The sequence below is a fragment of the Brachyistius frenatus genome, unplaced genomic scaffold (genome assembly GCF_029030835.1).
Source record: "Brachyistius frenatus isolate BFR_SWC_R1_liver_20210118 unplaced genomic scaffold, ASM2903083v1 Contig_4, whole genome shotgun sequence".
Lineage (NCBI taxonomy): Eukaryota > Metazoa > Chordata > Actinopteri > Embiotocidae > Brachyistius > Brachyistius frenatus.
The window spans coordinates 3,619,027-3,646,897 of record NW_027210603.1 but is presented as its reverse complement, the minus strand read 5'-3'; the positions used below and the strand labels follow the sequence as shown (position 1 = coordinate 3,646,897).

At 41.3% G+C, this 27,871-nt stretch overlaps 1 protein-coding gene across 2 annotated transcripts; it reads left to right on the top strand.

Moving 5' to 3' along the window:
* LOC138628409 (vitamin D3 receptor B) lies at positions 1-27,389 on the top strand. Of its 2 annotated transcripts, XM_069711451.1 has the most exons (10): positions 1-476; positions 751-828; positions 13,878-14,025; positions 15,107-15,237; positions 16,533-16,729; positions 17,195-17,294; positions 17,948-18,128; positions 19,619-19,770; positions 20,916-21,032; positions 21,638-27,389. In XM_069711451.1, exons 3-10 carry the CDS (start codon positions 13,880-13,882, stop codon positions 21,889-21,891), a joined length of 1,278 nt encoding a protein of 425 aa, XP_069567552.1. In that variant the 5' UTR covers positions 1-476; positions 751-828; positions 13,878-13,879; the 3' UTR covers positions 21,892-27,389. The 2 variants fall into 2 exon arrangements, with proteins under 2 accessions (XP_069567552.1, XP_069567560.1); XM_069711459.1 differs by lacking the exon at positions 751-828.
* The last annotated feature ends 482 nt before the right edge of the window (positions 27,390-27,871 follow it).

The following is a 27,871-nucleotide window of genomic DNA, read 5'->3' as shown; positions in this document are numbered from 1 at the left end:
TTTGGGTCCTGAAGAAGAAGGGATAGCCTATTTCTCCTCGGACTACGCAGGTGTGATTGAGTTTCGTTCATGTTAGCGCGTGCGTTTGCCCGTCAGTAATACACAGCTGCTTCTCAGCCGTTTTTTTTCCCCGCTGGATGTTCGTCGCCCGCTGCCGCACAGCGGTTAATAAGCTGGCTGAACTTGGAGCCGCGTTTTAGGGTTAAAGCAGCCAGCTAGCCACGCTAACGTTAGCTACTACCACCGCCGCTGTGTGAGCCAACGTCTAGAAGGGCGTACGAGTTTGACGTGTTCTCCACACTCGTCTCCTCACACTTCTGAGTTTAGTGTACGCGGCGTTTCTCTCTCCTTTAAGCTACCCTATCCCTTAAGTCAACATGGAGGGGACACTTTGCAAGAGCATGAGGACGACGACGTGCGACTACTAAAGAGGATTACAAGCAACTCGGGTCTTGATGGGGAAAAGTTGAGCAAAGGTATGAAAGTCGCATGCACAGGAGGAATGTTAAAGTTGAGTTATCGTGATTTCTGTTGCTCAAGAACTCGGACAATAACACTTTAACGATGTCGTTTTATCACGCTGTTTGCCCAAGTACTTGCCTCGCTGATATATATGCTGACCACCGAGTGTGTATGTTGCTGTTGAAAATAGTTCAGCGTTACATAAACAGAGCAACTGCAGGTCAGGTACTGGGTAAGAGGCCCAATCAGTGACTTGCGACATACCATTTTTGCTTTTGTATTGAACAGGATTTAACAACTTCGGGAAAAAACTGAAGGAAGGGTTTCAAGTCTTACCTCTTGTGCAAGGGCATGCTAAAACCCCAGGTAAGACACTTTGCTTTCATGTCACACCTGGCAAATATGCACCCGTGTAAATTGTCTATACCTGAGTGGATGGACTCTAACTTTTGTTACTTTGAAATTAAATATTTCTACTCACGTTTTGTATTTCATTCACTTATTTAATGTGTAAATAAACCTCAGAGGAATAAGCTCTCTCTGGGTTAATTTAATGTGTCCTGTAAAGCTGTGACACTCAAAACACCAAAGGACCAAGACTGGACAAGAAGCTAAACTGAAAATTTGGCAATACAATCTATTTAAGTAAAGAGCATTGTTTTCTGTCCAAATGAGAACACAGTTTTTAATGGTTTACATTAAAAGTTAGATATTTACAGATATATGATCTGCTACCTGCCTTGTCACATTATGCACACTGTAATATCCCCTCCGTATTATAGTGTCTGTAAAGACATTATGAGATACTGATAAGCAGCAGTGACCTCAGCCCTACAGCGCAGAAAACTGCTCACCTGTCTTTGCTTGTACTGTACTGCTGTAATCTTTTCATGGAAGGAGTTTAAACACAACATACACCATTGCTGAGTCAAATTATTTATATTTCTACGAGCCCTTTCGTTTTTACACCACAAGCACTGACTTCAATAGTCATGGTTGAGCCATGGATGAGCCACCAGATCATAATGACATCATTAATCACTATATGCCTCCCGTCCCTCTTTTAAGTCTGAAATTCAAACAAGCTCCATCTCCTCCCTCTCCGCTGCTCATCACTTGAAAGCCCATTTGAAGGGATGAAGTACAAGTAACAGCAAGGGGTTATATATCCCTGCCTGTTTTCCCAGTGAGCTCAAATGTTAAATGTCTCACGTTGATCCATTTCTGCTGAGAAATAGCAAATGCATGTACTGTGTGTATATGTTTGTGTATCACCTGCTTCACTGATTTAGAAAAATGAATGGCGTTTAACTTCTCAACATTTTAGCTGACATAAGATCAATAACCAAATGTATTCCGATTTAAAATGATCTGAAAATGTACTGGCGAGTAGTGTTATTTATCCAAATGAAGACCAAGTGGGGGTGTTGTTCTGATCACTTTAGTCGTAGGACGGAGCATAGATCTGTGACGGGAACCTTCAAAATGGGCCGAGTTGTAGCAGGTTGTTTATGGAGCAGTATGTCGTGGTGATGGTACAGTCCATTAGGTCTCTTATACACCGAAGTACCCTACCTCCGTCCCCCTTTTGTGACTACAGTAATTGGTTGCTTCCTCTTACATGTGACCCTATAGAAAAAAAGAGGCTGTTGTACTTAACTGTAAAGACCTACTTGTATGTACCTATGTGCATGCGTGCTGTTTTCCACATATGTTCAGTTGCCTTTGGGACTAATGAAGTGTTAAATTCTCCCTAATGTCTTCAGGTCCTCAATTACCTCCTGTGGTTGATGGTTTCTAGGCCAAACACATTACACGGGTAATGTTTGTTGTATATAGAGAGCAAGTCATGCAGAAAAAATGGTTCTTGAAACGCAAAATACATGAATGTCACTGTTTGATATCAAGGGCAGTTCCTTTTTATTTCCTGTTAAATGAATCTCGGTGTGTAAATGGTTCGAATATGACATTTTAGTGTGAGTGTATATTTTTTCCACCTTTTTAAAAATTGTTTTTTTATTAGAAATACAAATGCCAGTCATTTCTTGGAGTTTACGTTTCTAATAGAAGTATTTCCTGTCAGAGAGACGGCGTTTTATGGTCGTTACATAACTTGACTTGTGGCCTAAGTGTTTCTGCACCCACCTCACCCACATGTCTGTTGTCTGTCCGGTTCTGTCCTGTTGGCTTTTAGCGTGTGTGCGTGTGCGTGTGTGTGAGCGCTGGAGAATGTGCATTCTGTGTCGAATTCAGCATAGACATAAACAGGACTTTCGGTGTGTGTTTGAGTGGGCCTCTCCCTGCCTCGGCTCTTTTCCCTCTCCAGAGTCCAGCAAGGGGCCCAGCATAAGGGGGCAGTGCTGCCGTCACTGCCTCTCTCTCCCCTTGCTGGCCAGTAGTGGGGCCTGGATTTCGGGGGGAGGGAGGGAGGAGGGGAGTGTACAGAGACCATAGGGTTGGACACGGGACGTGGTACCCCCACCCCACCCCCACCCCAGTTTAGCCCATCCTGTGTGGGGCACAGGTCACCTTGTCATGTGCTATTACTGCTGCTGTAACATGCTCCCTGTGATCGTAGGAAAAGAGCATGAGATAGACCCGTGGAGGCTGCGGGAGGGAGAATGAAAGAGAGGGAAGCTAAGAGACAGGACTGGACTAGTCTGCTCAGCCAGTTGTTTAGCTGCATTACAGACTCAGTTTGTCCACTTTGTTGTTCCACATTGTCTTTTTTGTCCATTGTTTTCTTTCGTCTCTCTGTTGCTGCCATTTACTGGTTTTTTTCCGAGGGAAATTTCTGAAACAAAAAAGATTTTAATTTTTTAATTTTAATAAAACTTTCAGTAATCCCAGGACCTGTTTACTTTTGATGATGCTTTTTTTTTTTCTTTATCCCCAGCTTCCTCCTCCTCTACATTTACCTTTAGATCACCTTTTTTTGCTTTATTGTGAGCTTTTATGTGCTTCTATGTGTGAATGACAAGGCCATGTTTGCCTGTTGTTGCCCTGTTCTCTCTGCAGCCCGGGTCATTCCAGATCTGATTTGTTTTATGTCTCCTCTGTACTCGTAGTGACCCAGCCTGAGGTATGCAGTAAAACACATCACCTTATGTTTTCTCCCTTCTCCCTCCAACTCTCTCAACAACTTCCCTCTGTCCTCTCTCGCCCTCTTTTTTTCCTCCTTTATATCTTTCTCCCACTCTTTTACTGTGTTTTTTTTCCCCTTAAGAGAAACTTTTGGCAGCATGGAACAATTTCAGAACCATTTGTGGGATTGCGTCATGTGATGTGGATGGAGGATGCTCATTGGACTGTCATACGGGGCCTCCTTCTCGCACACAAGCGTTCCACAGCAATCCCTGTCTTTCTTCCAGTGCTGTTATAGGTCTGGATGTGATTCTGACTCTGACTCTTATGTGTTGGGATGTGGTCTGTAAGCTCATTACTGACATTCTTGGGATATGATGCCAGAGGTTTTTTATTTCCCGCTTTCCCCTTGCTCTTCTGCACGTCTGTGTGCACTTAAATTGATCCCCCTTGAAATGCTTTCTGGATCCTCCCCTTTACTCACTTTGTTAGATCTTGCCCCGTCCTCGATCACATTTTCATCTCAATGCCCAGGCCACTAATGGCACCACTTAATTAGGTTTGTTAGATGGTGGGCGTGGGTTGAGGGTGGGTTTTTATAATCACTTAATATTGACTTTGATGAAAGTTAATCTAACATCTGGGCTGTGCTCCAAATCTTTTCCACAGCTGAGGTCTCAGTTATGTTTTCTTCTGTAAATAGCAGGCCACCTGACAGCGAAAACCAATGACCACTCTCCTGTTTGATAATCACATACTTGTGATGCAGCTGGAAATCAAGTGGCCAGTAGAACAGAAGGAAATAAGTTACCTTATGAGTGGTATTGGACCCGTGTCATAGTCCACATTGGCACTAATCCCTGTATGAATATCTCACAGTAGCTCCCTGTAGATACATTAACTGCGGCAGGAGAACACAGATTCATGCAGGAAAACACAGATGCATACATCACTGTATTAAAACAGCGTTGCTCTTCACGCATAGAAATCATAATTTTAAAGTGTTACTACACCTCATATTAGCTCCTAACAAGTGACTCTGCTCTTCCTCAGATTTGCACCATCTGTAGTCGAGACCAAATTACACACTGATTGACATCAAATGTCAACTAATTAGAAGGTGCAAGTAAATCAAAGGTATCCTTTAGGGACCCAGAGATGCAGATGGTGCTAACAGTTTACACTGATAAATGTAGTAGGCCTTGTGTCATTTTCTGAGGATGTTATGCAAACTTTGGTGGGATTTTCCTTCAACGCCACACTGAGTTCAGATCCAGCCAGGAGTTTATTAATAAATATTTAATCACTGGAATTTTTATGGGGTGTAGGTTAGATTTAGGTTGTAAGGATATTATGTTATATGACAAGATGTGGGCTTTCTCAGATGTGTTGATCTTAATTCAGGCCAGACCGCCAACAGCACTAGACCATTTATCTTTAGAATTGATGACTTCCCCAACTGTGGAGCATTAAGTCTTCTGCAGACAGTGTCATATCTTTAAATCCAACCTGGGACTGGTTATAACATCAGTCCCTGGATTATATGAAACATGCGTGTCATTTTAGCCATAATGTGAAAAAAATCACAGGAGGAAACGATGAGTCACTGCATGCTAAGTAGCACTTGTTCTCCCTCAGCTAGTCTGTTGGATAAAAGGAAGGGGAAACTCCCTAGCCTCTCCTCCAACTGCCACCAAAATTGGGGGGAATGTCTTTATTTTGCATCTTTCACCACCCAGTTAAAATGACATCCTGTAGTCAGTTTGTGGTACAGTGCATAATTACAGCCGGCCTCATCTCTTGCTCATCGGCCACTGCCGCCGTGTTTGTCAGACCTCCAAACTACCAGTCTACCAGTGCTCTTTGCTTTTGCCTTTCTTTTTTTTATCATTTGATTTCTCAGATAAAGTCAATGAATTACTTCTAATGTGAGGATTATTACATCGTGGAGAGAAAGGTGCAGTCAGTGCAAAAGGTGCTTCTTTTACACTGCGATCAATTCTTTTCTCAAACTTTATCTCTATAGAATCAAATAATTAATGAATTCAAATCAAGATATGCTGCTTTATCTGTTTTATATTGTTGTAATTGAAAGTCTGCTGTTGGACTGCTGGTCAGACATTTATTAATTGGGGAAATATTAATTGTCCCTAATTCCCTTGACCAACCACTAAAACTGAATAACTGTTATAGCCTTCAGTGTTAAACGAGATCTATGGTCAATTCAAACTATAAGTCAGATGATGCGAAGGTGTCCAAAACTCACATGCCCTTCAAAGCCCCGATTGGCCAGCTGTACGTTGGAGTGAAGAGCTGAAGGCATTGTACTAAACTTTACTTTCATTTTTTTTTATTCAACTATTTGTGGCAGTTATCATGTGTAATAGTGTATATCAATGTCTCCCTGGAGAGATCGTCTAAAAATGTGTCCGTCCCCCCCCCCCTCTGTATAACCGTCTTTTAACTGCACCTTGTAAGTGGCCAGTTGGAACGACAAAAAACATTTGTTTCTTTTTGAGAGACCGTCACTTAGCTCATCTCGCTCACTGGGTGAGGAGGAGGGTGTGGTGATTGAACCATGTGACTAAACTCTGCTTCCAACCTCCAACATATCAGTCCCTTGAATCTTTAGGGTTCCTGCCTGAAAGAAACCTGCATTAAGATAAAAAAAAAATAATAATAATAAAAAATAAAAAAAAATCAGTTTTCACACATACAAAACAGCTGGTCCTTGATTTTAAAATGGGACTGAAGGAGGACCAGCAGAAATACATCATGCCATAAATGTTATTCTAACTTGAAAAGCAAATTTATTTTTCCCCTGATCCTCCTCAAGATGAGGGCTGTCAGAGATGAGACATGTATTTATATCTAGCCCGTAATTGAAGTGGCTTATGGCAGTGTATTTTTGGCCAGCTTTTTAAATACCAAAAACAGTCTGTTTGTGTTGATCGCCTTCTTTCCTCATATTATTTCTCCCTCATTTCCACAACCACCAGCAGGGTACAGTGGGCTGTTGTGACACAGAAAGTCACTGTGACAAAGAGGTCACCCCTCCCCTTCTTGCTGTATCTTGGTTTTTACTCCGCTGCTGCCACTTCGCTCTACCACACTCCTCCCTGGCCTGTTTCTCTCGTGCATCCCTTTCTCCTCCTACATTACTCTCGCTGCTCGCTCCCGTGGCCTGGCATTTCCTCTCTCTGGACGCAAACAGCCATTCAAATTGCTATAGGCGGCAACTCATCGACGCTATCTGTGCAGCAAGGTGGTAATGAACACATAAGCAGAGTGAAATCATCCCGACCTGGGATGTTCTCTATAGCATTACAGAAGCTCGAGGAAATTCTGCTGCAGCAAAAACAATTAATGTTACAATGTTAAACCTGTGTTTTTTGTCCTTAAATTGAAAGCAGTGAAATCACACACACGTCCTCTGTAACCACTGCTTCGAGATAAAGAGCACATTCAAAGTATTTTCCAGGAGCTGTCTCAATGATCTTAAAGTAGTTGTTCAAGAGATTTGCCTTCTTCAGCTGGTTTAAGTCATTCCTACACACACTAGTCATGCGGCTGAGATGAGCAACCCTAATTACCCCCAAATCTCCCCGTTTCACATGGGATATGGGCAATTTTCAGTGTCATTCTCTGATTACGATTGTCCTTGCTTTTTCCCCTTTTATCTCTGTTGACCTTAGAAGTAGCCTGATGTTATTGTTCCTAAATAACACCATGTTGTGTTTGATTAGATGACAGGAAACACAAAAGTTAAAAAAAGAGGCAATCGCTAGATGTGTTTCTCTAAAGGCACAAATATTTGCTTTGTTTTTACTGCCAGATTTTCTGTTTAGTGCATAATTACATTAGAAATTATCTTTTATTTTCTAACCAAAAACCCTCTTTCTCTTTCTTTTTACTTCCTTTTTTCATGAGTCTTCCAAATTGTTTAAATATGATTAATATTACAATAAATTAACATTTCAATTACTAACTAATATTGTTACTGTTGAAGTAAGCAAACTTGCACCCCAGTAGTTCCTGGCCCAATAGAAAGTGCCACTGTGGGAGCAGAGACCATTGCAGTCAAAACATATCATGAGCTCTGATTTCCTGATTATTTTTTTTTGACAGAAAAAAAAAGAAGAAGCTCAAAAAAGTCCCAAAGGACAATAATACAAACCCTTGTTATAGACCTATACCAAAATCCATTGCTGTTTGACTGATTAATTGTGTTGAATTAATGGTTCAGGAATGAAGTTTCTGCCATGTAATACATATAAAAATGGACATACAGTGGGTACGGAAAGTATTCAGACCCCTTTAAATTTGTCACTCTTTGTTTCATTGCAGCCATTTGCTAAAATCAAAAAAGTTCATTTTATTTCTCATTAATGTACACTCAGCACCCCATCTTGACAGAAAAAAACAGAAATGTAGAAATTTGTGCAAATTTATTAAAAAAGAAAAACTGAAATATCACATGGTCATAAGTATTCAGACCCTTTGCTGTGACACTCATATTTAACTCACATGCTGTCCATTTCTTCTGATCCTCCTTGAGATGGTTCTACTCCTTCATTGGAGTTCAGCTGTGTTTAATTAAACTGATTGGACTTGATTAGGAAAGGCACACACCTGTCTATATAAGACCTTACAGCTCACAGTGCATGTCAGAGCAAATGAGAATCATGAGGTCGAAGGAACTGTCCAAGGAGCTCAGAGACAGAATTGTGGCAAGGCACAGATCTGGCCAAGGTTACAAAATAATTTCTGCAGCACTCAAGGTTCCTAAGAGCACAGTGGCCTCTATAATCCTTAAATGGAAGAAGTTTGGGACGACCAGAACTCTTCCTAGACCTGGCCGTCCAGCCAAACTGAGCAATCGTGGGAGAAGAGCCTTGGTGAGAGAGGTAAAGAAGAACCCAAAGATCACTGTGGCTGAGCTCCAGAGATGCAGTAGGGAGATGGGAGAAAGTTCCACAAAGTCAACTATCACTGCAGCCCTCCACCAGTCGGGGCTTTATGGCAGAGTGGCCCGACGGAAGCCTCTCCTCAGTGCAAGACATATGAAAGCCCGCATAGAGTTTGCCAAAAAACACATGAAGGACTCCCAGACTATGAGAAATAAGATTCTCTGGTCTGATGAGACCAAGATTGAACTTTTTGGCGTTAATTTTAAGCGGTATGTGTGGAGAAAACCAGGCACTGCTCATCACCTGCCCAATACAATCCCAACAGTGAAACATGGTGGTGGCAGCATCATGCTATGGGGGTGTTTTTCAGCTGCAGGGACAGGACGACCGGTTGCAATTGAAGGAAAGATGAATGCGGCCAAGTACAGAGATATCCTGGAAGAAAACCTCTTCCAGAGTGCTCTGGACCTCAGACTGGGCCGAAGGTTCACCTTCCAACAAGACAATGACCCTAAGCACACAGCTAAAATAACAAAGGAGTGGTTTCGGAACAACTCTGTGACCATTCTTGACTGGCCCAGCCAGAGCCCTGACCTAAACCCAATTGAGCATCTCTGGAGAGACCTGAAAATGGCTGTCCACCAACGTTCACCATCCAACCTGACGGAACTGGAGAGGATCTGCAAGGAAGAATGGCAGAGGATCCCCAAATCCAGGTGTGAAAAGCTTGTTGCATCATTCCCAAGAAGACTCATGGCTGTACTAGCTCAAAAGGGTGCTTCTACTCAATACTGAGCAAAGGGTCTGAATACTTATGACCATGTGATATTTCAGTTTTTCTTTTTTAATAAATTTGCACAAATTTCTACATTTCTGTTTTTTTCTGTCAAGATGGGGTGCTGAGTGTACATTAATGAGAAATAAAATGAACTTTTTTGATTTTAGCAAATGGCTGCAATGAAACGAAGAGTGAAAAATTTAAAGGGGTCTGAATACTTTCCGTACCCACTGTATCTTTGCACTGATGCAACTACAGCACCTGCTGAATTATGAGTTTGATATTTGGCTCTCTGCTGAAAAAAAAAAAAAAAAACTTTGATGGTGCTTTGCAGCCAAACTTGGAATCAGCTGGTGCAGCTTCTCGCATGTTTGCCATGTGGAAAAGCATTCAGACTACGGTCAGATAACAAGGCCGTGTCAGGTTATTTAAATAATTACAGAAGTTACACACTGCCATCCTCCAATCAGGAGACACATCAGTCCTGCTGCTGTGGGATGGCCTGTTTAATGAAGAAGAAAGAAATGACCTGATGTTCTACATTTGCTTTGTCTGTATGTGTTACTGTGGATTTCAGGAGTTGTGTGAGAGTTAGCGACGTTGTGTCACACAAAGGAGGAGCTGAGCTCTGGCAGGGTGCGATTTGGATGGCAGGGCACAGATCTCAGCTGTAGTGAGCTGTGGCCCAAATTAACACCTTCTTTTTTTTTTGTTAACTCAAACTTGTGAAAGTTTCTTGCTTTTAGTTAACAAGTTGGCTTGATTGGGAGGTAATGAACAGTAATCACATCCTAATTAATGCTTGGCATGTTAGCCGCTTCTTGAAGAGTTTGGCTTGGAGGAGAAATTGTAGAAAAGAGTCCCTTTTTCGCCATCCATCTGTATCCTCAGTTTGTTTTTAAGATCTTATTTCTGCCAAAAATATGCTGCTTCTGTTTGCAGAGAGCAACAAATCTGTTCACCACCTGAAAGGTTTTTAGCTCCAGCACAGCAGAATTCAATAGTTGTTTCTTTCCAGTTGCTGCACTCCAAGTCTTTGAACTCATACAATCAGTGGCATAATGCAGAATGTCCCGTTTGCTGCAATAACCAATTCAAAACAAATGGAATTGATTCTCTAAAGAATGACATAGTTTAGGTTTAATGTAGAAACCTTTTACAGGTTTCTGTTGGGTGTTTTTTTTATGTAAAGGATGCTTGAGCCCTCCAAATCTTTCAGAGGCGAAGCAAGATGCCGTCCTCGCATTACGAGGTGTGCGTTCTTCTTCGTGTTCGCCACCATCTTCTTTGTTTTGATGGCAAATTGCAACTATCGGAGCATTATAGCCACCTGCTGTGTTGTACAGTCCCTATATTCTAGGTATGTGTTATTGGAAAGGTCCTGAGCTTGTATGTGTACATAGGACAGCCTTGAAAATTCCCTAATAGAAGAACTCAGTCCTGGGTTAAAAATCACAGGATGCTAGAAATCAGCACAGTCCTTCGGCGGGACTTGATGGCGTAGCGTCCTCGAAATGCAGCCGTTCAGGATCCTTCTGAAGGACACAGAGAAACGCCTGCTGTCTTCTATCACTCAGCCTTCAGATGAAAAATCCATACTAGTTTGTCCATCGTGGAGCGGGACTCATTGTGGACCTTGGAAACTAATCACACTTTTTCTGTGATTAGACTTAATGTCGCTGTAACACACAGAGCAGACTATTTTGCATCATTACCACAATGACTGATGTGATTGATGCAGCCGAGCAGCGTACACCACAATATGTATATCATTCAAGAGTGAGACATTCAGTAGAAGCCCGAAGCTGAAAACCTGTTCCCTGGCTTTGCGTGCTGAAGACTGGAATGAGTACAGATCTGGTCTTAATAACCTGATGCATTATTTAGAGCTCTCTGAATTCTACTGTGCATTTAGTGTAAGGGCCTGTCAAGGCTGAACACAATCACAGCAGACTGACTCCAGTGATCATTCGATGATATAGTAAAGTAAATGGATATTTTGGTTTGCAGAGAGATGAGCGTAAATGTCTGCTTGGAGCAGGTTTCCTACGTGCAGTGGAACTGCTGTTATGCTTTATAATAAAGGTCCTTGTCATTCATACCGGTCAGACTTACATACATTACATTAAATGATAGTAGTTATAGATTTGAGGTTCTTTTGTTCGGCCTGCCAACAGAACAGATGATATATGTTTAAATGAGCCATAGACACAGTACTCTCTCTGCTGGACCATCGAGTACTCTGTGTTGATAATGTGTCACCTCCAAATACCAGCAGGACTTATGCTTGTTTCAAGACTTTACATAAGAAATGTCAGCACCACCTGACTTTTTGTCTGAAGGGACACTGCCTGACCATGATTTCTGTGTGTAGGGGTCAATCCTTTCAAATACTCACACTACCAAGTCATTTTTTATAACACACATCCCAGACAAGATTGAAGGTTGTAACAACATAAGGAGCTTTCAACGCCATCACAGCAGGAGGCAGCAAGACTCCATAATGTCCTTGCTGATTTCTAAATCTCATCAATAATAAATTTGTCATCCTGTCACTGACTGACTGAAGACCTTACACAGAATTTGTGTTTACACACAGAATCAATTTTATTGAAGAATCATGATAGTTAAGAAGCTGCAACTTCTGTGACTGAACCAGGAAGTTTGCCAAACTCTAATTGTATTAAACAGTATGTTCATGGTGCAGTTTGGTTTGGAGAGATCCTGTTCAACTGTGTCGTAGTATATTTTAGTGCTTGCAAACAAACTCCATGTAGAGTCCTGGTCAGCAGGGAAATTCACATTATGTAGAAAACATGCAGTGTGAGTGTTTGAAATGTAAAACCTCTGCCTATTCATGTTTTCATTGCCTGGACATCGTCCCATCGTGAATGGCCTAAAGGTCTTAAATTGATGTATCCATTGATAAATCCTTGTATAACGCTGTGACAAAGAAATGTAATTGATTTAAGATGATTGATGTAAGTGCAACCTTTGTAGCCTGCCATGTCGTTCTGAAGGACCTTGAAGTCAACATGTGTACTTTGCACTGGGAAAGAAAAGGATGTGAGGAAGGCCAGGTGGGAGAAAGAAACACAAGTTGTTTACTGAGAGAAATGGGAACAACCAGCGTATAGGACACACCCTAACCTCTAGTCTGTCCCCAGAGGTTAGTTATTAACCGTAAAACAAAACAGGGTCGCCACAGTGCTCATAGAAGCTTTTACACAGTAACTACTTAGTGACAGAAAATCTTCTGCTGAATACAAATCACTTCTTTTTTTTTCTCTCTTTTTTTTATTTTTTATTTATACAGCTACAGTTTTTTCTAATGTGTGTTAAGAATTATTGCTCTGCTTCAAGTTTTCTTTCCATCACCTGACCGGAGCGTACTGCTTCTGCAGCGAGGCCAAACTGTCTAAAGAGGTCCTCTGTGGTCTGTTGTTTTTCAGAGCTCTGTTCGACCCATCTGCTGAATTCCCTCGACAAATATTTGCAGACATGTTTTACTATACGGTAACAGATGTATCCAAAACTCCTGGTTGAAGCATGTGGTGCCTATTCTAGCTTCTGTAGAAGCTCGAGCCGCCGCCGCTATTCGTGATGCCTGCGGCAGTACGGCAATGACTGGATCCTCTGTTGCTTTTCTTCTTTTGACCTTCCTTTTTAATAAAGAATGCACGTCCAGGAGCAGTTTGGTTGTCAGTTGTGCTGTGGACGTTCACAGTTGAACCAAATAGAAAAAAAAAAAAAAACATTGTTGAGACTTTTATGCAAACAGGGTGATTTTTTTTTATTTATTTTTTTTTTTTAATTAGACGTGAATGATGGAGAGCTCTGCCAAATTATTTTAAATTATTCAGTTGGGCCTTTACCTCATTAGCTTGTTGATTTGTCAGTTTGTTGAGGTTTGTCTTGTTCAGTTCCCCCTCTTTCCTCCTTCTTCCTCCTCCTTCCTCCATCATTTGCTTCGCTTTCACTCTGCAGTGGAAGCAAAGAAAGAAATAAGAAAGGAGCTTTGTGAAAAGGACAGTGATTGTTTGTTTATGAGGATGCTTGCCTTGTGGTGACATGCCTTTTTTTCCCTCCCTCTCACAAGGCTGTTAAGGGAAATAGACACTCAGAGTGCTATGAAATCAAATGTAACCGAGATTCTGCATTTCTTTCTTTTTTTTTTTTTTTGGAAACGAGTGTTTTTCCACTTGATTCGTGTGGCTCCAGTTCCTCACCCCGGCACAAACACACAGGAGTTAAGTTCACGTCCAATGGGTAGTCTGGGGAGCTAAATCTGTCCTGTCTGGAAGGGACATAGTTTGGTTGGCAAGGAGACGGATGAAAAGAGATGGGAAGGTGTTTCCAGTAACCTTCATAAAATAGAAATAGATAAGATTTTTAGATATAATTTGACTTTTATTATTTTTGTTCCCTGATATGTAGGGTAATGCAACACAGAACAGATTATAATAGAACAGAAAATATCTATTAATTTACTTCAAATAATAGAACTTGGCAGGCAATTTTAGTTCTTTTCTTTTTTCTTTTTTTTTTTGTGGTTGGTGGAAAAATTACAAAGTTAAGTGAACAATCCAGAAGCTGGATTCATCTTTCCTTTTATTTCCTGCTGTTTTTCCCTCCCTGTTTAGTGATGGAGCCCACGGTTGTGAGTACGTCCACTCTGGCCCCTGACGAGTTTGACAGGAACATGCCACGGATCTGCGGAGTGTGTGGTGACAAAGCCACCGGCTTCCACTTTAACGCCATGACCTGTGAGGGCTGCAAGGGATTTTTCAGGTACACGGATGCATGCACCAGTTTGTGAAGTCAAAACGGAGATAAATTCTTGCATGCACAATAAATGCAGACACTAAGTATCCTTTGAGTAGCTGACGCTAAAGCTAAAACTACCCTGATGGAAAAAAGAAAGTACATATTGACCACGTTATTAACACATGATACAAACACGCATCTGAAATTGCTTATATAATGACCACCCACATGCTTACATACATAAAATCTAATTGCCGCCCACAGTTAGATCGGAACACACACACACACACACACACACACACACACACACACACACACACACACACACACACACACACACACACACACACACACACACACACCACTGAAAAAAATAGTGTTTGCACTAATGCTCAGCAGCAGGTCGAGAATACAAATGAGCTCGGTCTTATAGTTAATGCCCTGGCTGCTCTCTGCTCATTGATACAGACATGAGTTTCCAATTTAACCAAAGACAAAGCTGGAGCAAGTCATGATTGTGTGAGCTTGTGTGTGTTTGATGTATCCGTCCATCTGCGTCTGTTCCTCTCACCAGTGTTGATATTCGAGGGGAGAGGAGAAAAAAAGACGGATGTTTGATAATCTCCTTCCTCGTCTCGCAGATGGCCCCTGTTTGAACTCTCGAGGAGCGTGTGTGTGTGTCTGTGTTTTTGCTCACATCTGTGTATAAATGTTCATACATACATTTCCAACACTGACTAAATAATTATGCTTTGCGTCACCGTTTGGCAAGACTCATCTTTTACCCCTGGATTCCTTAGCACTCATCTATAGTTGGACTGTTTCATTCGGTACCGGGCCTGAATGACACAAATATTTATCCCCTCCTGCCATAGTTATTATTTGTGCAAAACACTCTCAAAGGTGACGGTGTGAAATCAAAATTATTTGCAAATAGCTCTATTATAAATATAATAACACATGTTCAGGCACAGACATAAAGCCTGGAGAAAAATGTTTAATTCCTAATAAATTCAATGAGTTCTTCGGATTTCATTTTTCTTTGCTCACGGACTTCACTGGGTTTGTATTTTAATGGGCTGTAAAATGTATGCAATTTCTTCAGGCGCAGTATGAAGCGCAAGGCCACCTTCACATGTCCCTTTAACGGCAGTTGCACCATCACCAAGGACAACAGGCGCCACTGCCAGGCATGCCGCCTCAAGCGCTGTGTGGACATTGGCATGATGAAAGAGTGTAAGTATGACAGATGACCCATATGTCTTCAGAGCATTACTTGAACCTGCCGGTATTAAATAGAGGCGTTATTTAGGTTTTGAAGGTGGATCGGAGCTCAGCCTGTTGGGCTCAGTGCTTGATTGTTATTATAAATCATGTGATTAATTAGTATACAGAGCTTGGTATAATGAGGCGGCGGTTTTTGTGGCTTAGCATGCTGAATATGTATCAATATTACATCCTGTACTGATCCAAGACCAGCTTCCCACTTAGACAATGTATACATTAATGTTTTCTACTGTGCATTAATTACATTATATGTCATTTTTTGTTGGAAAAATACTCAATCTTGTTTCTTTTTGTTGAATGGATAGTAAGATTTACACAACTGGTGTTTGCTGTCTTGGGGGCCTACTTTCCCTCTTGTAAATATTATGCAATATTTGGACTGAGGTCAAGTTTCTCTGGGTCTTTGCCCCAATCGAGTGTTTACATGTTCTGTTTGAATTAGTGGAGCCTTCCCCACATTGTGTACAGTAAGTATACTCCATCTGAAGTTTAAACGCCTTATGCACAACCTAGGCAGGGCTCTTCTTTCCACACAGTCTTGTTTGTTTTCACAGTCTGCAGGCAATAGCAGCTCCATCTATTCTTGTTTTCTTCTAATATCCGTATATTGTCCGCGGGAGTCTTTTAAGAAAAGATCTCTTCCCTCACCAGCCGAATGTTTTTTTTCCCAGTGTTTCTGGGAATACCCCAAGAGTGGTGGTAACGACAATTTACTGTACGTGAACAGGAGCCAGTTGCGTTGCTGTTGCAAAAACATCAGCATGTTGTTGAGTGAGCTCTTTCTTTCCCCTTTCTCTCTCTGTCTCTGTGAGCTAATTCAGTGGCTTGAACAACAAGGAGCGAACCTAGACAATGCGTTTAGTTGTTGTGTGCAGCAGGGGTCTCCATATGGACCCATCCCCTCCCGTTTTCTTCCTCCAGAGAATAACAACACCCCTTAACGCAACACAAAATTGACATAGCTGTCATCACAATGTAAAACACGAGTACATCTGAAACACCTTAGAGGCGGTGTATTTTAAAACAGTTTTGATGTTGTACATGTACTCTGCTTTTCTGGATATTTATATTTTATCCTGCAGTTGTTTCCTTGATTCTGCCTCAAGTGAGTTCTGTTCTGTTTTATTAAGGCTACTCTGACAAAAATACATTCTTTATACATGTTGTTTTGTTATGAAAGCATATTTTTTCTGTGTGCTCATAATTCTAATCGAGTCCCTCTCCCCCTCGTCTCGGCCTTCCAGTCATTCTGACAGACGAGGAAGTGCAGAGGAAGAAGGACCTGATTCAGCGGAGGAAGGATGAGGAGGCACAGCGCGAAGCAGAACGGGAGGCGCGGCGGCCCCGACTCTCCGACGAACAGAGTCAGGTCATCTCCTCGCTGGTGGAGGCCCACCACAAGACATACGACGACTCCTACTCTGACTTTTGCCGTTTTAGGGTTTGTGTCTCATCAAATCAAATATTTTACATTTAACAACTAGTATTGACAAAATACAAAATGCCACGTTAGATTTCTGAAAAATGTTGCCATAGTCACTTCTATGGTCCCAGGAAATAAAAAAGAATGACATTACTTTAAAAAGAACTCCGATTTTATGGTGCTTTTAAGTGTTTACTTATGACAGTTATTTATTTCTTCTGAAAAAAGTCAACAGCAGAATTTTTTTTTAACTTTTAGCACAAAAATAATCATAACCAATAGTCACTTAAATCCTTGCTCCTCCAAAGTCTGTGAATCCTGTCCCATTTTTTTCAGCAACAAAACTTCATGTTATATTTTTGATTTAGAATCTGGACGTTTTCCTGCTTGAATATGTATTCTTCTGAGATCAAACAGCTTTTCATTTTTGGTTTGTATTTTTAGTAACTGCACTCCTTACATGTGCCATTTTCTCCTGTCTAGCCTCCTGTGCGCGAAGGCCCAGTGACACGAAGCGCGAGCAGAGCAGCCTCTCTTCACTCCCTGTCTGATGCCTCCTCTGACTCCTTCAGTCACTCTCCAGGTAAACGACACACACTTCACGTAAGATCAAGTGAAGACGGCGACTGCTTAGTGATTTAATTAAAGGTTGTTGTTGTTTTTTTTCAGCAGCTTTGCCCTTTCTTATAAATCTTCTAACTCTCGTGATCAGCAGACACGTTTTGAGAAAAGTAATACTAGGAGTTAACACTTGACCTAAAATGGTTCCATTTTCCAGTTCACTTGTTTGCATGATGGCTTATATAATCTGTTAGGCTGCTTTACTGAGAATCCAGTGGAAATCCTGTGAATAAACCTGTACCCTGCAGACACCTGACTCCTACTAGTAAACATCAGTTCATCAATGCAGCCGTCACTAATGGAGTGAGCACAGCGAGGGACACGGTCACGTGACCTCCCGCCAACACTCAGCTGAGACAAATAACTCCCAAGATCCCCGGCTAGCTCTGCATGCGTCACATGTTGTCCAAGCTGTCATTTAAGATTCCTCTCACTTCTACTGACCTGACGTGCTTGTATTTTAAGATGATCCTTTCTGTCAACAAGCCCTCTCTATTCCAGAGTGTATTTTATAGAGAAAATGTCTGAAATGATCAAATGCACCATGTTAACTATTTTCTTTCCCTTTGCTCTCTCCTGTCCTCTGATCTGCTCTCTTTATCGTGGTCACTGCAGAGTCAGTCGACACCAAAATGAACTTCAACAACCTGCTGATGATGTACCAGGAGCAGGGCAGCAGCCCAGACTCCAGTGAGGAGGAGGGCTCCAGCTTCTCTATGCTGCCCCACCTGGCTGACCTGGTCTCCTATAGTATCCAGAAGGTCATTGGCTTTGCCAAGATGATCCCTGGGTTCAGGTGTGTGTGCATGTCAGGAGCGTCTGTCTGTCACAGTGGTCCTGCTGACAATCAGGAGAATTTGACTCATAGGCCTTTAAGCTGGCCAAAAAAAGGATCTTGCTAAGCACAGTATATGATGATCTTCATAAGATTGTAAGAAAATATTTTTTAAATTAGAAATAATATATAAAGAACTCCATGAATATGCAAGATTGACGTGTTGCCAATTTTGTTTTCAGTCTTGCAGGATTGTTTGCGATGCACTTTGACTTTGTCTTTTTATTTAGCAGTCTATTGTTAATCATGGCTTACATACATGTTTTTGTCTGCAGAAAACCCTCTGATTATCTGATTGTTTTTTTCTTAGTTTGTTTGCATGAGAATTGTCCTGCTTATTGAACCAAATGTTAAATTCTTGCGAAATCAAGTCCTTGCCTAAATTTAGTTTTGAAACTCCTCCTCTAATGTTTTTTATTTACTGCGTGACTCTTTACCTAAATGTGTGTTGAAGGCTTTGTACACAACTTGTTTTAGTTTTTTTATTAGTTGTGCCATGGTGATGGCTGCGGTCTAAAGGCCACAGATTACTGGCCGGCTATGTGTTACAGATACAGGCCAACTCATTAAAAAACAAATCTAAATACATGGTGTTGTTCCTTAACTGGATGAGGTTTTATATGTGCCATGTTCATGTTAGTGTGAAATCTGGTCCTTGAATTATAGTATAGTATAGTATAGTATAGTATAGTATAGTATAGTATAGTATAGTATAGTATAGTATAGTATAGTATAGTATAGTATAGTATATTAGTCGGTGAGTGCCTGACTTTAGAGGAAGACACTCCTGTGTGTATCCGACGATGACCCAGTTATTTTAAGACCACGTGATATACAGAAACAGAAAAGATGTAGATCGAGAGTACAACATGTTAACCCCAAAGTCAAGGCTGAGACCAGTCGGGGCCTGTATTTCCTGAAAGTTGTGGCAATGAGTGATGGACATGACGGATCACCTTTGGAATGTTTGTCCACTTACGATTTGCTCTCTAATCCCTGAAAAGCAGAGCCCAGACCTCCCCTGAAGAGCTGCAGGTTTCAGCTCATGTCTCCTGCAGTTCACTTGTTTCATTTCACAACATGTGAAGACATTTAACATACTGGATGAAGGATTTAAATTGTGACAATTTAAAACATCAATTTGACTCGTGTGTCCTACACACAGCAGGAGGAAGCAAACAGAGTAATTATTGGATGTTTTTGTTCTTCCCGCATGCTATATTACTGATAAACGTTGAAGACTGTGAATGGCCTTGAACACGTACCCATTAAACCACTGATAAGAAGAATCCTTTGAAAAGATTTATACAAGCGCTAAACACATTCCAGATATAAACACACTGTGTGGGCAGGGACTTGGTTTTACACATTCAACACTAAATTATTAACCTGATTTAAGGACTATTTGTTTACTTGTTGTGGAACATAATGGATGATTTCTTTCCATGCAGGGAGCTGACTGCAGAGGACCAGATTGCTCTGCTCAAGTCCAGCGCCATTGAGGTGATCATGCTGCGCTCAAATCAGAGCTTCAACCTGGAAGACATGTCCTGGAGCTGTGGGGCGCCTGACTTTAAATACCAGATCAGTGATGTCACCAAAGGTCAGTCTGATCGCTGCCATGTCTGTAGGTTGAGTGCTGTGAAGACAAGCCGTTGTGCGGTCAACTCAGTTTTCTCAGCTGACAGTTGAAGAAAAGCTGTGCATGTTACACATTAACACTTCGCACTTGAAGGAAACAGGCCGCTGTTGAGCAGGTAACAGTATCATTAGTGTGGGAGTACAGATAAGCTTACCGGCCTGTGTACACACCCAAAGACAAAAAGATGCTAAATCAGTCCTACATATCTGCAGAAGCCCCTGTGGGCATGACTTTCATTTGCCTTTTTAAAAAAGACCCCGTATTTCTGGGATCAAGCAAAGAATGTCCCTCCTGACCTGCTCACCACACAGAACAAGCTCTGTCTGAAGCAGGACGAGAAGCACTCTTGTGCTCTTCTTAAAATATTTCTGAATAGTTGACATCAACATGACTGGAACATAGATGTGTATTTGAATGCAGTAATCAATAGTGAATGTGTTTTGAACTCGTCCACATGGACTCTTGTCTCTGAAAGCTTCACCATGGCAGTCACAGCAACAATTACACGTTTTTCACCCACTCTTTAAAATCCATAATGTTTTCTTAACCCAAGTAAACTGTACAAGACCATTGCCACAAAAAATGCACCATAATAATAAGAAAGTTATTTAATTCTGTTGAATTAAATAATTAGCGGAAACAACTGATTTCACAAATCATTTGGTGCAAAGTTGTTCTGTGCTACAGGCACCATCAGGCAAGTGCTCGGAAAGCAGTGATGTTCAATACACAACCCGGCCATAAAAATCAAATAAAGGAGGTTCACTCATAATGATCAGTGAAAACATGTGATCAGGATTGTATTGCTTCTCATTGACACACCTTCAGAGGAGCCGATCCCCTAAGAAATAACATGCACACGTATTCAAATTCAAATTTGCTTATTAAACAAAGCTGACAGCCAGTAATTCTTAGTGAAAACAAACCCAAGAATGCACAGCATGCAAAAAAAAAAAAAAAAAAAAACCCACAAATCTTCACAGCTGATTCCAACAGGCAACATGAAATATTAATGAGTGAGAGGGATGGTAACGTGCCCTCAAGGGCTTTACTTCTGTGACAGCGTGGAGCTGCACAGATTGTAATCATGTGTTGATCTTCTCTAGCGGGCCACACTCTGGAGCTGTTGGAGCCGCTGGTAAAGTTCCAGGTGGGCCTGAAGAAGCTCAACCTGCACGAGGAGGAACATGTGCTGCTGATGGCCATCTGTCTGCTTTCTCCAGGTACTGAAGGCCTGACTGTGTGAGGGGGGGAGGATGTACAGGGGTCATCATAAATTGTTGATGGTCGATTTCGTTTGCTTTTTTTTTTTTTCAATAGAGAAATGATTTATTATTGTTTTTATTGTGGCCAAATAGCAACGTATACATTTTGTTTAGCGAATGTTTGAAGCCTCGTTGCCATCTTTCACTCCACATTAATCACACTGAGGTAAAGGTCTGTGCTATTTGAAGAGTGTTTGAAGTCTCTCGGGAACTATAGCCTGTGAATACGCATTCTTGTGCATGGTATGCATTTGCTGAAGGTACAGTGTATATATTATACATGTAAAGTTATGCAAGCATGTATAACTGAGTGGATATTTGCATCCCTTTGTGCACCTCATTAACAATGCATCCGTGCTCTCCCTGATCTAAAATTAGTAAGCCACCTGATGGGAATAGCAGAAATACCAACACAACGATGGTATATAATGTACAGTTGAACCTCGCGGGTGTTTTTCAGGCTTATTTCAGAAATAAACAACCTTAGTATTATAACGATGTTTCAGTTTCAAGAGGTAAATTCTGCAGCTGCTCTGTTGCTTGTGCCCAACCTTTTGCTGCAGACCGCCCAGGTGTGCAGGATCACGCGCAGATCGAAGCCCTCCAAGACCGGCTGTCTGAGACCCTGCAGGCCTACATCCAGCTGCACCACCCAGGAGGGCGGCTGCTCTACGCCAAGATGATCCAGAAACTGGCCGACCTGCGCAGCCTCAACGAGGAGCACTCCAAACAGTACCGCTCACTGTCCTTCCAGCCGGAGCACAGTATGCAGCTCACCCCGCTGGTGTTGGAGGTGTTTGGCAGTGAGGTCTCCTAGAAGCCACCTCCGAACCTCAAGAGGTGGAGAGGAAGCTGGAGACAGAACCCCAGAGGGTAAACACGGAGGGAGGGAGCTGAGGATGTGCTGGATAGACTAAATGGAGGTGTAGGGTATGAAGCAAGTGGAAGAGAGATAGTGATGTGTGTGTGTGTGTGTGTGTGTGTGTGTGTGTGTGTGTGTGTGTGTGTGTGTGTGTGTGTGTGTGTGCGTGGGCATCTGTTTATGTGTGTTTATGGCTTCATGTATGCGTCAAAAGAAGTCTATCTTGGTGTAAAGGCCAAGGTTTTATGGGGAGGAAGCAGATGTTAAGAGACACAGTAAACAAGGGAATTTCCTTTAGTACAAATGAAATAAACTATACATAGTGCTTCTGCCTTTATACAGTATTTTTGGCTGTATTTAAATCAACAAACAGCTGCTTTAAATGCCTGGACATTTACCGTGTGCTCACGTCGTGCACACGCCAACACTACAAACATACTCAGTTATTCATTTAGCCATTCAGTTAAGCTACCTCTTGGTTTTACTGGGGTTGTTTTGGATTTACATCACCTATGTGAAACAATAACTTTTACACCGAACAGTTTAGATAACAATATGGGTTACATTACAACTTACCGGTGCAAAAGCAGTGCCTGCACATTACTTTGAATCTTTTTTATTTTTTTTTGTTTCTCCAGAAATCATGTACTTTGTTTTGTTTTGAATCTGCTTAGCTCCAAGGCAGCATATTTAGATGACTGTGTACAAATCAAACTCATGCCTTTCACCTTTTCACCAAAGGTATGGTCAACTACCTTCTCAAAAAGCTTCCAGTACCTAAAAATAAGCTTGCTGCTCCATGGCTCGCTTCACTCGTGCAGCCACTCGGCAAGTTGTATGACTAGCCTCACAGCCTATGAAGGAAAAATGTCATGATAACGGTTTCTACTGCGGAGTACAGAGCATAGTTTGTAATTTAGTGACGTTTTAATAGTCCTTTAGGGTGCCTGGTTTTGAGGTGAGAATTAGCCACTAAATGTGTTAGCTACTTTTACACTGCTAACTGTCAATCGAACCAAGCCCGCATTATGGCTTGTTTACTCTCTTTTGAAATTGTTTTTCACTCTTCCTCCTCTTTTGATGAATTGTTTTATTTTCATGTAAATAGTTAATTGCTACCACATGTATCCTAAGCACTGTTATACCACCTTTTACTCAAGCCTATGTATTGATATACAGTATCTACATTATAACAGATTTTAAAGGGCTAAAATGCCAAATCTAACTGGAATAGTAAATTGAGGCCAAAGCAAGGGGCCCCTCTTGTTATTGTATAGCTGCATACCATACTTGGAATTGGCATAGATATGGATATAATTGCAATAGAGGATTTTTGTTTTATATGTAACTTCACCTTTAAAACAATTCCATGAATTGTTGCTCATCAGTATACAGCGAGCTCGGTGGGCGCAGAGCTTGGGAAGCTGCTTCAGACCTCCACAGGTATCACACCCCTTTCATTTCTGACTGGGAAGGGGATTTTTAAGAATGTCCGGGGGCCTGGTTGTGGTGGTGGTGGTGGTAGTGCTGCTGCGCACCTCCACACCCTGGCCCTCCTGTTTGATGATGTATGCTGCGCAGCCCTCTAGTGGCTGCATCGTGTAAATACCAGGTATATAAATAATATGTCTGCCGCTGTACATAGGGCTACTTAGATTCCAGAGGCTTTTTTTTTTTTTTTTTTTTCCAAAAAAAATATATGCAAATAGTTTTGTTTTTTTGTGTCTGATCCATTATCACCATATTCTGAAACGGTTTGCTCTTTGTTTTGACTTTGGTAAAAAATGTTTTATGGGAGGGAAGGCGTAGGAATGGCTTCAACAGGGATTGCCTGTGTACTTGATCAATATCTGTTTGGTGGTGGGTCGATGGTCATTTCCAAGGTTCATTTCCAGAAAGAGGACAAGCTAAACATACCGTGCTGCTCTCAAATATAAGCCATATACATAATCAAGCTAGAAGATACAACTATGCTACAGATACAACAAGATACTGATACCTGACAGAACGATGACTCCAGAGCCTTGGACATTCTCATTATGTAATCTACTAAACTTCTATGCTTTTTATCTCTGGCTTCTGGAACATGATCTTGTGCGTGATAGGAACTTGTCCGCTGTTCTCTCTGCTGTCAGTCATCTTTGGCTTGTGCTTCATCCGACAGCGTCCGATGGTTTTTCAACTAAACTGCCAAGAGACTTTTAAACGCTTAGGTTTACAGGCCAGTAACGTGTGGCTTGCTGCTTGTGGGATTATGGTCAAAAAGTAGACGACTTCTCTTCTATATCGAGACAACTCCCCGAAGAAATGTTAAGTCCATTTCCTGCCGAGTGCAGATGATTTAATTTGAGGCCACTTGGCTCAAAGGAAGTCATGTGCAGAGATGACACAAAGGTTTCCTTTTTGTCTCCTATTTGCTGCGTGACAGAAGACTTGTATTTGAAACGGATCCTGTGATCGGCCATTGAGTTCTCTAATGTCAGTCGTAGAGTTTCCACGATCTCAGTAGAGATGTCTGTGAGGAAGATGGTGGGAGGGAAGGGGAGCGTGTTTATTGTTGAGGTAAACGTTGCCGCACAACCGCTTTGTGAGAAGGTGCAACAGTCGTTGCTTTGATCTGTTCAACCCATATCGTTTTTTTGAACCTACTGCAGGAATTCAAATCCATTCGACGTCACTGTGGCTCTATTCCAACTCCTCGCTTTCACTGTGACTCTCGGCAAGCTGACAGTCAGTTGATGCTTCGATAATCTGCATAGCACAACTAGTTTTTGGATGTTCCCATATTCACATAATAATATAGATAAATTGGATTTTCTTCCTGGAAATCATTGGGATTATATGAATCTATATATAATTCCATGTGTCCCACAAACGTCCCCGTGATTGAACTTTAAGGGGTCGAAGCTCGAGTGTCTTTAGGCAGTACCACTCGTATGTAATGTATGTCCGTTTAATGAGGGGTATGATGTGCTTGGTTACTGAACATTGACTTTTGAAGTTTTGAAAAGTCTCCATGTTGATTTAATCTTTTTTCCTGAATGCATACTTCCGTATGTGGATATGGGTTTGATTTTTGTACTCTTTTTCTTTTTGAGATAGAGGTGCAATGTTGATTTGTGTATGTTAAATACAGTGGGAGGTTTAGTGAAGATGGAAGTCCCATGGGGAGAGTTCCCTTCACACAAGAACAGGGTATAAGAGGAGTTGGTGCTTGGGGATTTGACAACCGAACAGGAAAACTCTTGTGAAAGCTTCATACGGCTGCTAATCCAGCAAGTAGTATTGGTCCCATTAATTTCCCTTCCCAATCCAGTTAAATCTGAATATATTGTATCACCAGAGGTTCCTGTTTGTTTGTCCCACAGTAGGCTGCTCAGAATCTGTCCTTTTTTTTTCTCTTTTTTTTTAACTCTGCGTTGTTGTGAAAGTACTGGAACGTGAAGACCGTACATCAATGGAAATCCACCAGAAGTAGTATGGATCCATCTTTGTTGAGATTTCCATAAAATCGGCAAACATAACACGGTAACAATGACTGCAATATACAACTCATAGTACACGATCACCAGCAAGCTTTACAGTTATCATGTTAGCAGACATGTTTGAAGTTTTTTGTATAACTGTTGCCATTACAAATCCTGTCTGAAAAACATGATATCAGTCACAGACAACTGCAGGCCATCTCCCATGCAAAGGATTTTTATTTTTTTGTTCCTCCCTTTTAGGACAGGGATTGTAATGGAATAAACTTAATGTAGTTCTTACAAAAAGGAGTGTCCACAATGGATGTACACCATAATCTACCTAAAAAACCTACCTCTTTTAGCTCAGATTTTGCTTTAGCATTAAGCATTTGCCTCTGTTTTTACTTTTATAATATTTGTATTCATGTTGGTATTTATTGCTATCTAATGAGTCATACTTCAATGATTACCTCAGAGATATCTCACAGATTTGGGAGAGTCCAGCTAATGAAGTCATTCATAGTTTGTTTTGTTTCTGTTTTTGTACAGTTTTTTTTTCTTCTCAGACTTAGCAATGCCTTTTTCTTCCTTTTCTTTTTTTTTTAACGCACAAAATACCAGGAGTGTTTTTAATATAGTGCCTGCACTCTGACCATCGGGGCTCTGGCTAGGATATAGCTGCATTTACTCCAAAAAGCAGCATCGCTCTCTGCATCTTTGTCCTTTTTGCTCTGGACTTATATCCGTGTAGCTTTCAGCAGCAGATGCAGCTGATCTCGCTGCCGTGTTGCCGATATCTGCTCTATCGTTAGAGTTGTTCAGAGCAAACTGAAGAGGAGAGCTTTTCTGAGTGAATGCAGCTGTAACAGAAGTAACAACCTGAAAGAGTTTGTGGCAGTAGGAGAAGCGAGAGGTGTGTTTGTGCTCCACTTGGTACTGTTAGCATGGTCTATGCTCTGTAGTACGTCATCCTTGCCGTCTGATTTTTATTTCTTCCCGTCATTTCCTCCATCTCCTCTTCGTCTCTCCTTCTGTCGTAAAGTCTGTTCCCGCACCTTCATCATTCCCTGCCAGTGTTTGGTCAAACGAGGGGAATTAGGAGGGGTGAAATCCTCAGTATCCATGCAATGCTGCTTTTATCTGGAGCATCACCAAGTTGTGCGTGATAGACACCACGTAATGCGGGCATCGTCCAAAGTTTGCCCCCTCCCCCCACACCCCACGGCCCCTCCAACTGCACGACCGGCCTCATTGGAAGATCATGTCGGTGCAACTTAGTGGTGCTCATTGGGGAAAACTATTCCATTCAGATCCTGGTATCATATTAACGGAGCAACTACTCACTTTGGTGAATTCAAACCAAGTTTTTTTTTTTTTTTTTTTTTGTATTCATGTCAAACTGCTTCAGGTAAACACTGAATGAAATTAGAGAGTTTTTATTGATCAGTGAATACTGAGGAACAACGTTGCCGTGGTCACATCTACCCAGAGCTGTGTGCCATATCATGACCCTTTTTATGCAGGGGAGGGTGTTAACGTAGCTCGCTTCAAATGCTCTCCAGCTGAATTTGCGCGAGGAGGTTGAGATTGGCTTCTTACGTAGTACTCTGTCGGCCACGTGTTTTGATCTTTTATAAAGAATACATTTGACTTTGGCATTGAATTCTTAACCCTGCATTGTGAACCCAAATCATGCCACATTCAATTTAAAATGCCTGAACCAACAAAAAGCACTTAATATAATGTTTGTAACACATGTATAGTGATCAAGCTACTAGCCATAAACTGCCTGTGTAGGTCAGCATGATGTGGCTCCAATTATTAAGTCACTTAAATTCTAATGTAATTGCAATTTATCTTTTGTCTCCTTTTTTTTTTTTTTTTTTTTTTTTCAAAGATCTTCTTTTTTCTATTATAAATTGGTGTTTTATGTAATGTTATTTTTGTCGGATGTTTTGCAAATCAAAAATAAACAGTTGTACATAGCAGTGGTCTTCCGTTTGATTTGTTTTCACATATTAGCAGTTTATTCTTAAATAAAATGTCAGCATATCTCGGTAAAATAAAAAGATTGATCCTTTTTGTTGCTCAGTTGCTATTCAAAAATATTTGTAGAGAACTATATTATTAGAAAAATGTATTTGCAAAGTCTACATAGAAACCTTTCCACTTGTATCCACAATGGTAATCGGAAAGATTCATTATGAGGTGCCACAGCCTACCGACACTTTTGTGTTTTGGTATTCATGGTCCAATGACATGTAAATAATTTTGCCTCCTGTCTGTGCCGTCATGGAGGAGTTTAATATGTTGAATGTGTACGCTGCTGCTTTGTTCATCACAATATTGGTAGAGTTTGATATTCTGTTCTCACATTATAGTTTGCATCAAATTTACTTTGTTACATTCTTCTCTTTGTCCTCAAGTCTTCCTTCAGTCTTCTCTTTCCTTGATGTGACATTTCTGGC

Coding starts and splice junctions, on each gene's coding strand:
- LOC138628409 (XM_069711459.1), top strand. CDS start 13,880: ATGGAGCCCACGGTTGTGAGTACGTCCACTCTGGCCCCTGACGAGTTT. Junction 17,295..17,947: donor CTCCTTCAGTCACTCTCCAG/GTAAACGACACA, acceptor TGGTCACTGCAG/AGTCAGTCGACACCAAAATG. Junction 21,033..21,637: donor CATCTGTCTGCTTTCTCCAG/GTACTGAAGGCC, acceptor CTTTTGCTGCAG/ACCGCCCAGGTGTGCAGGAT.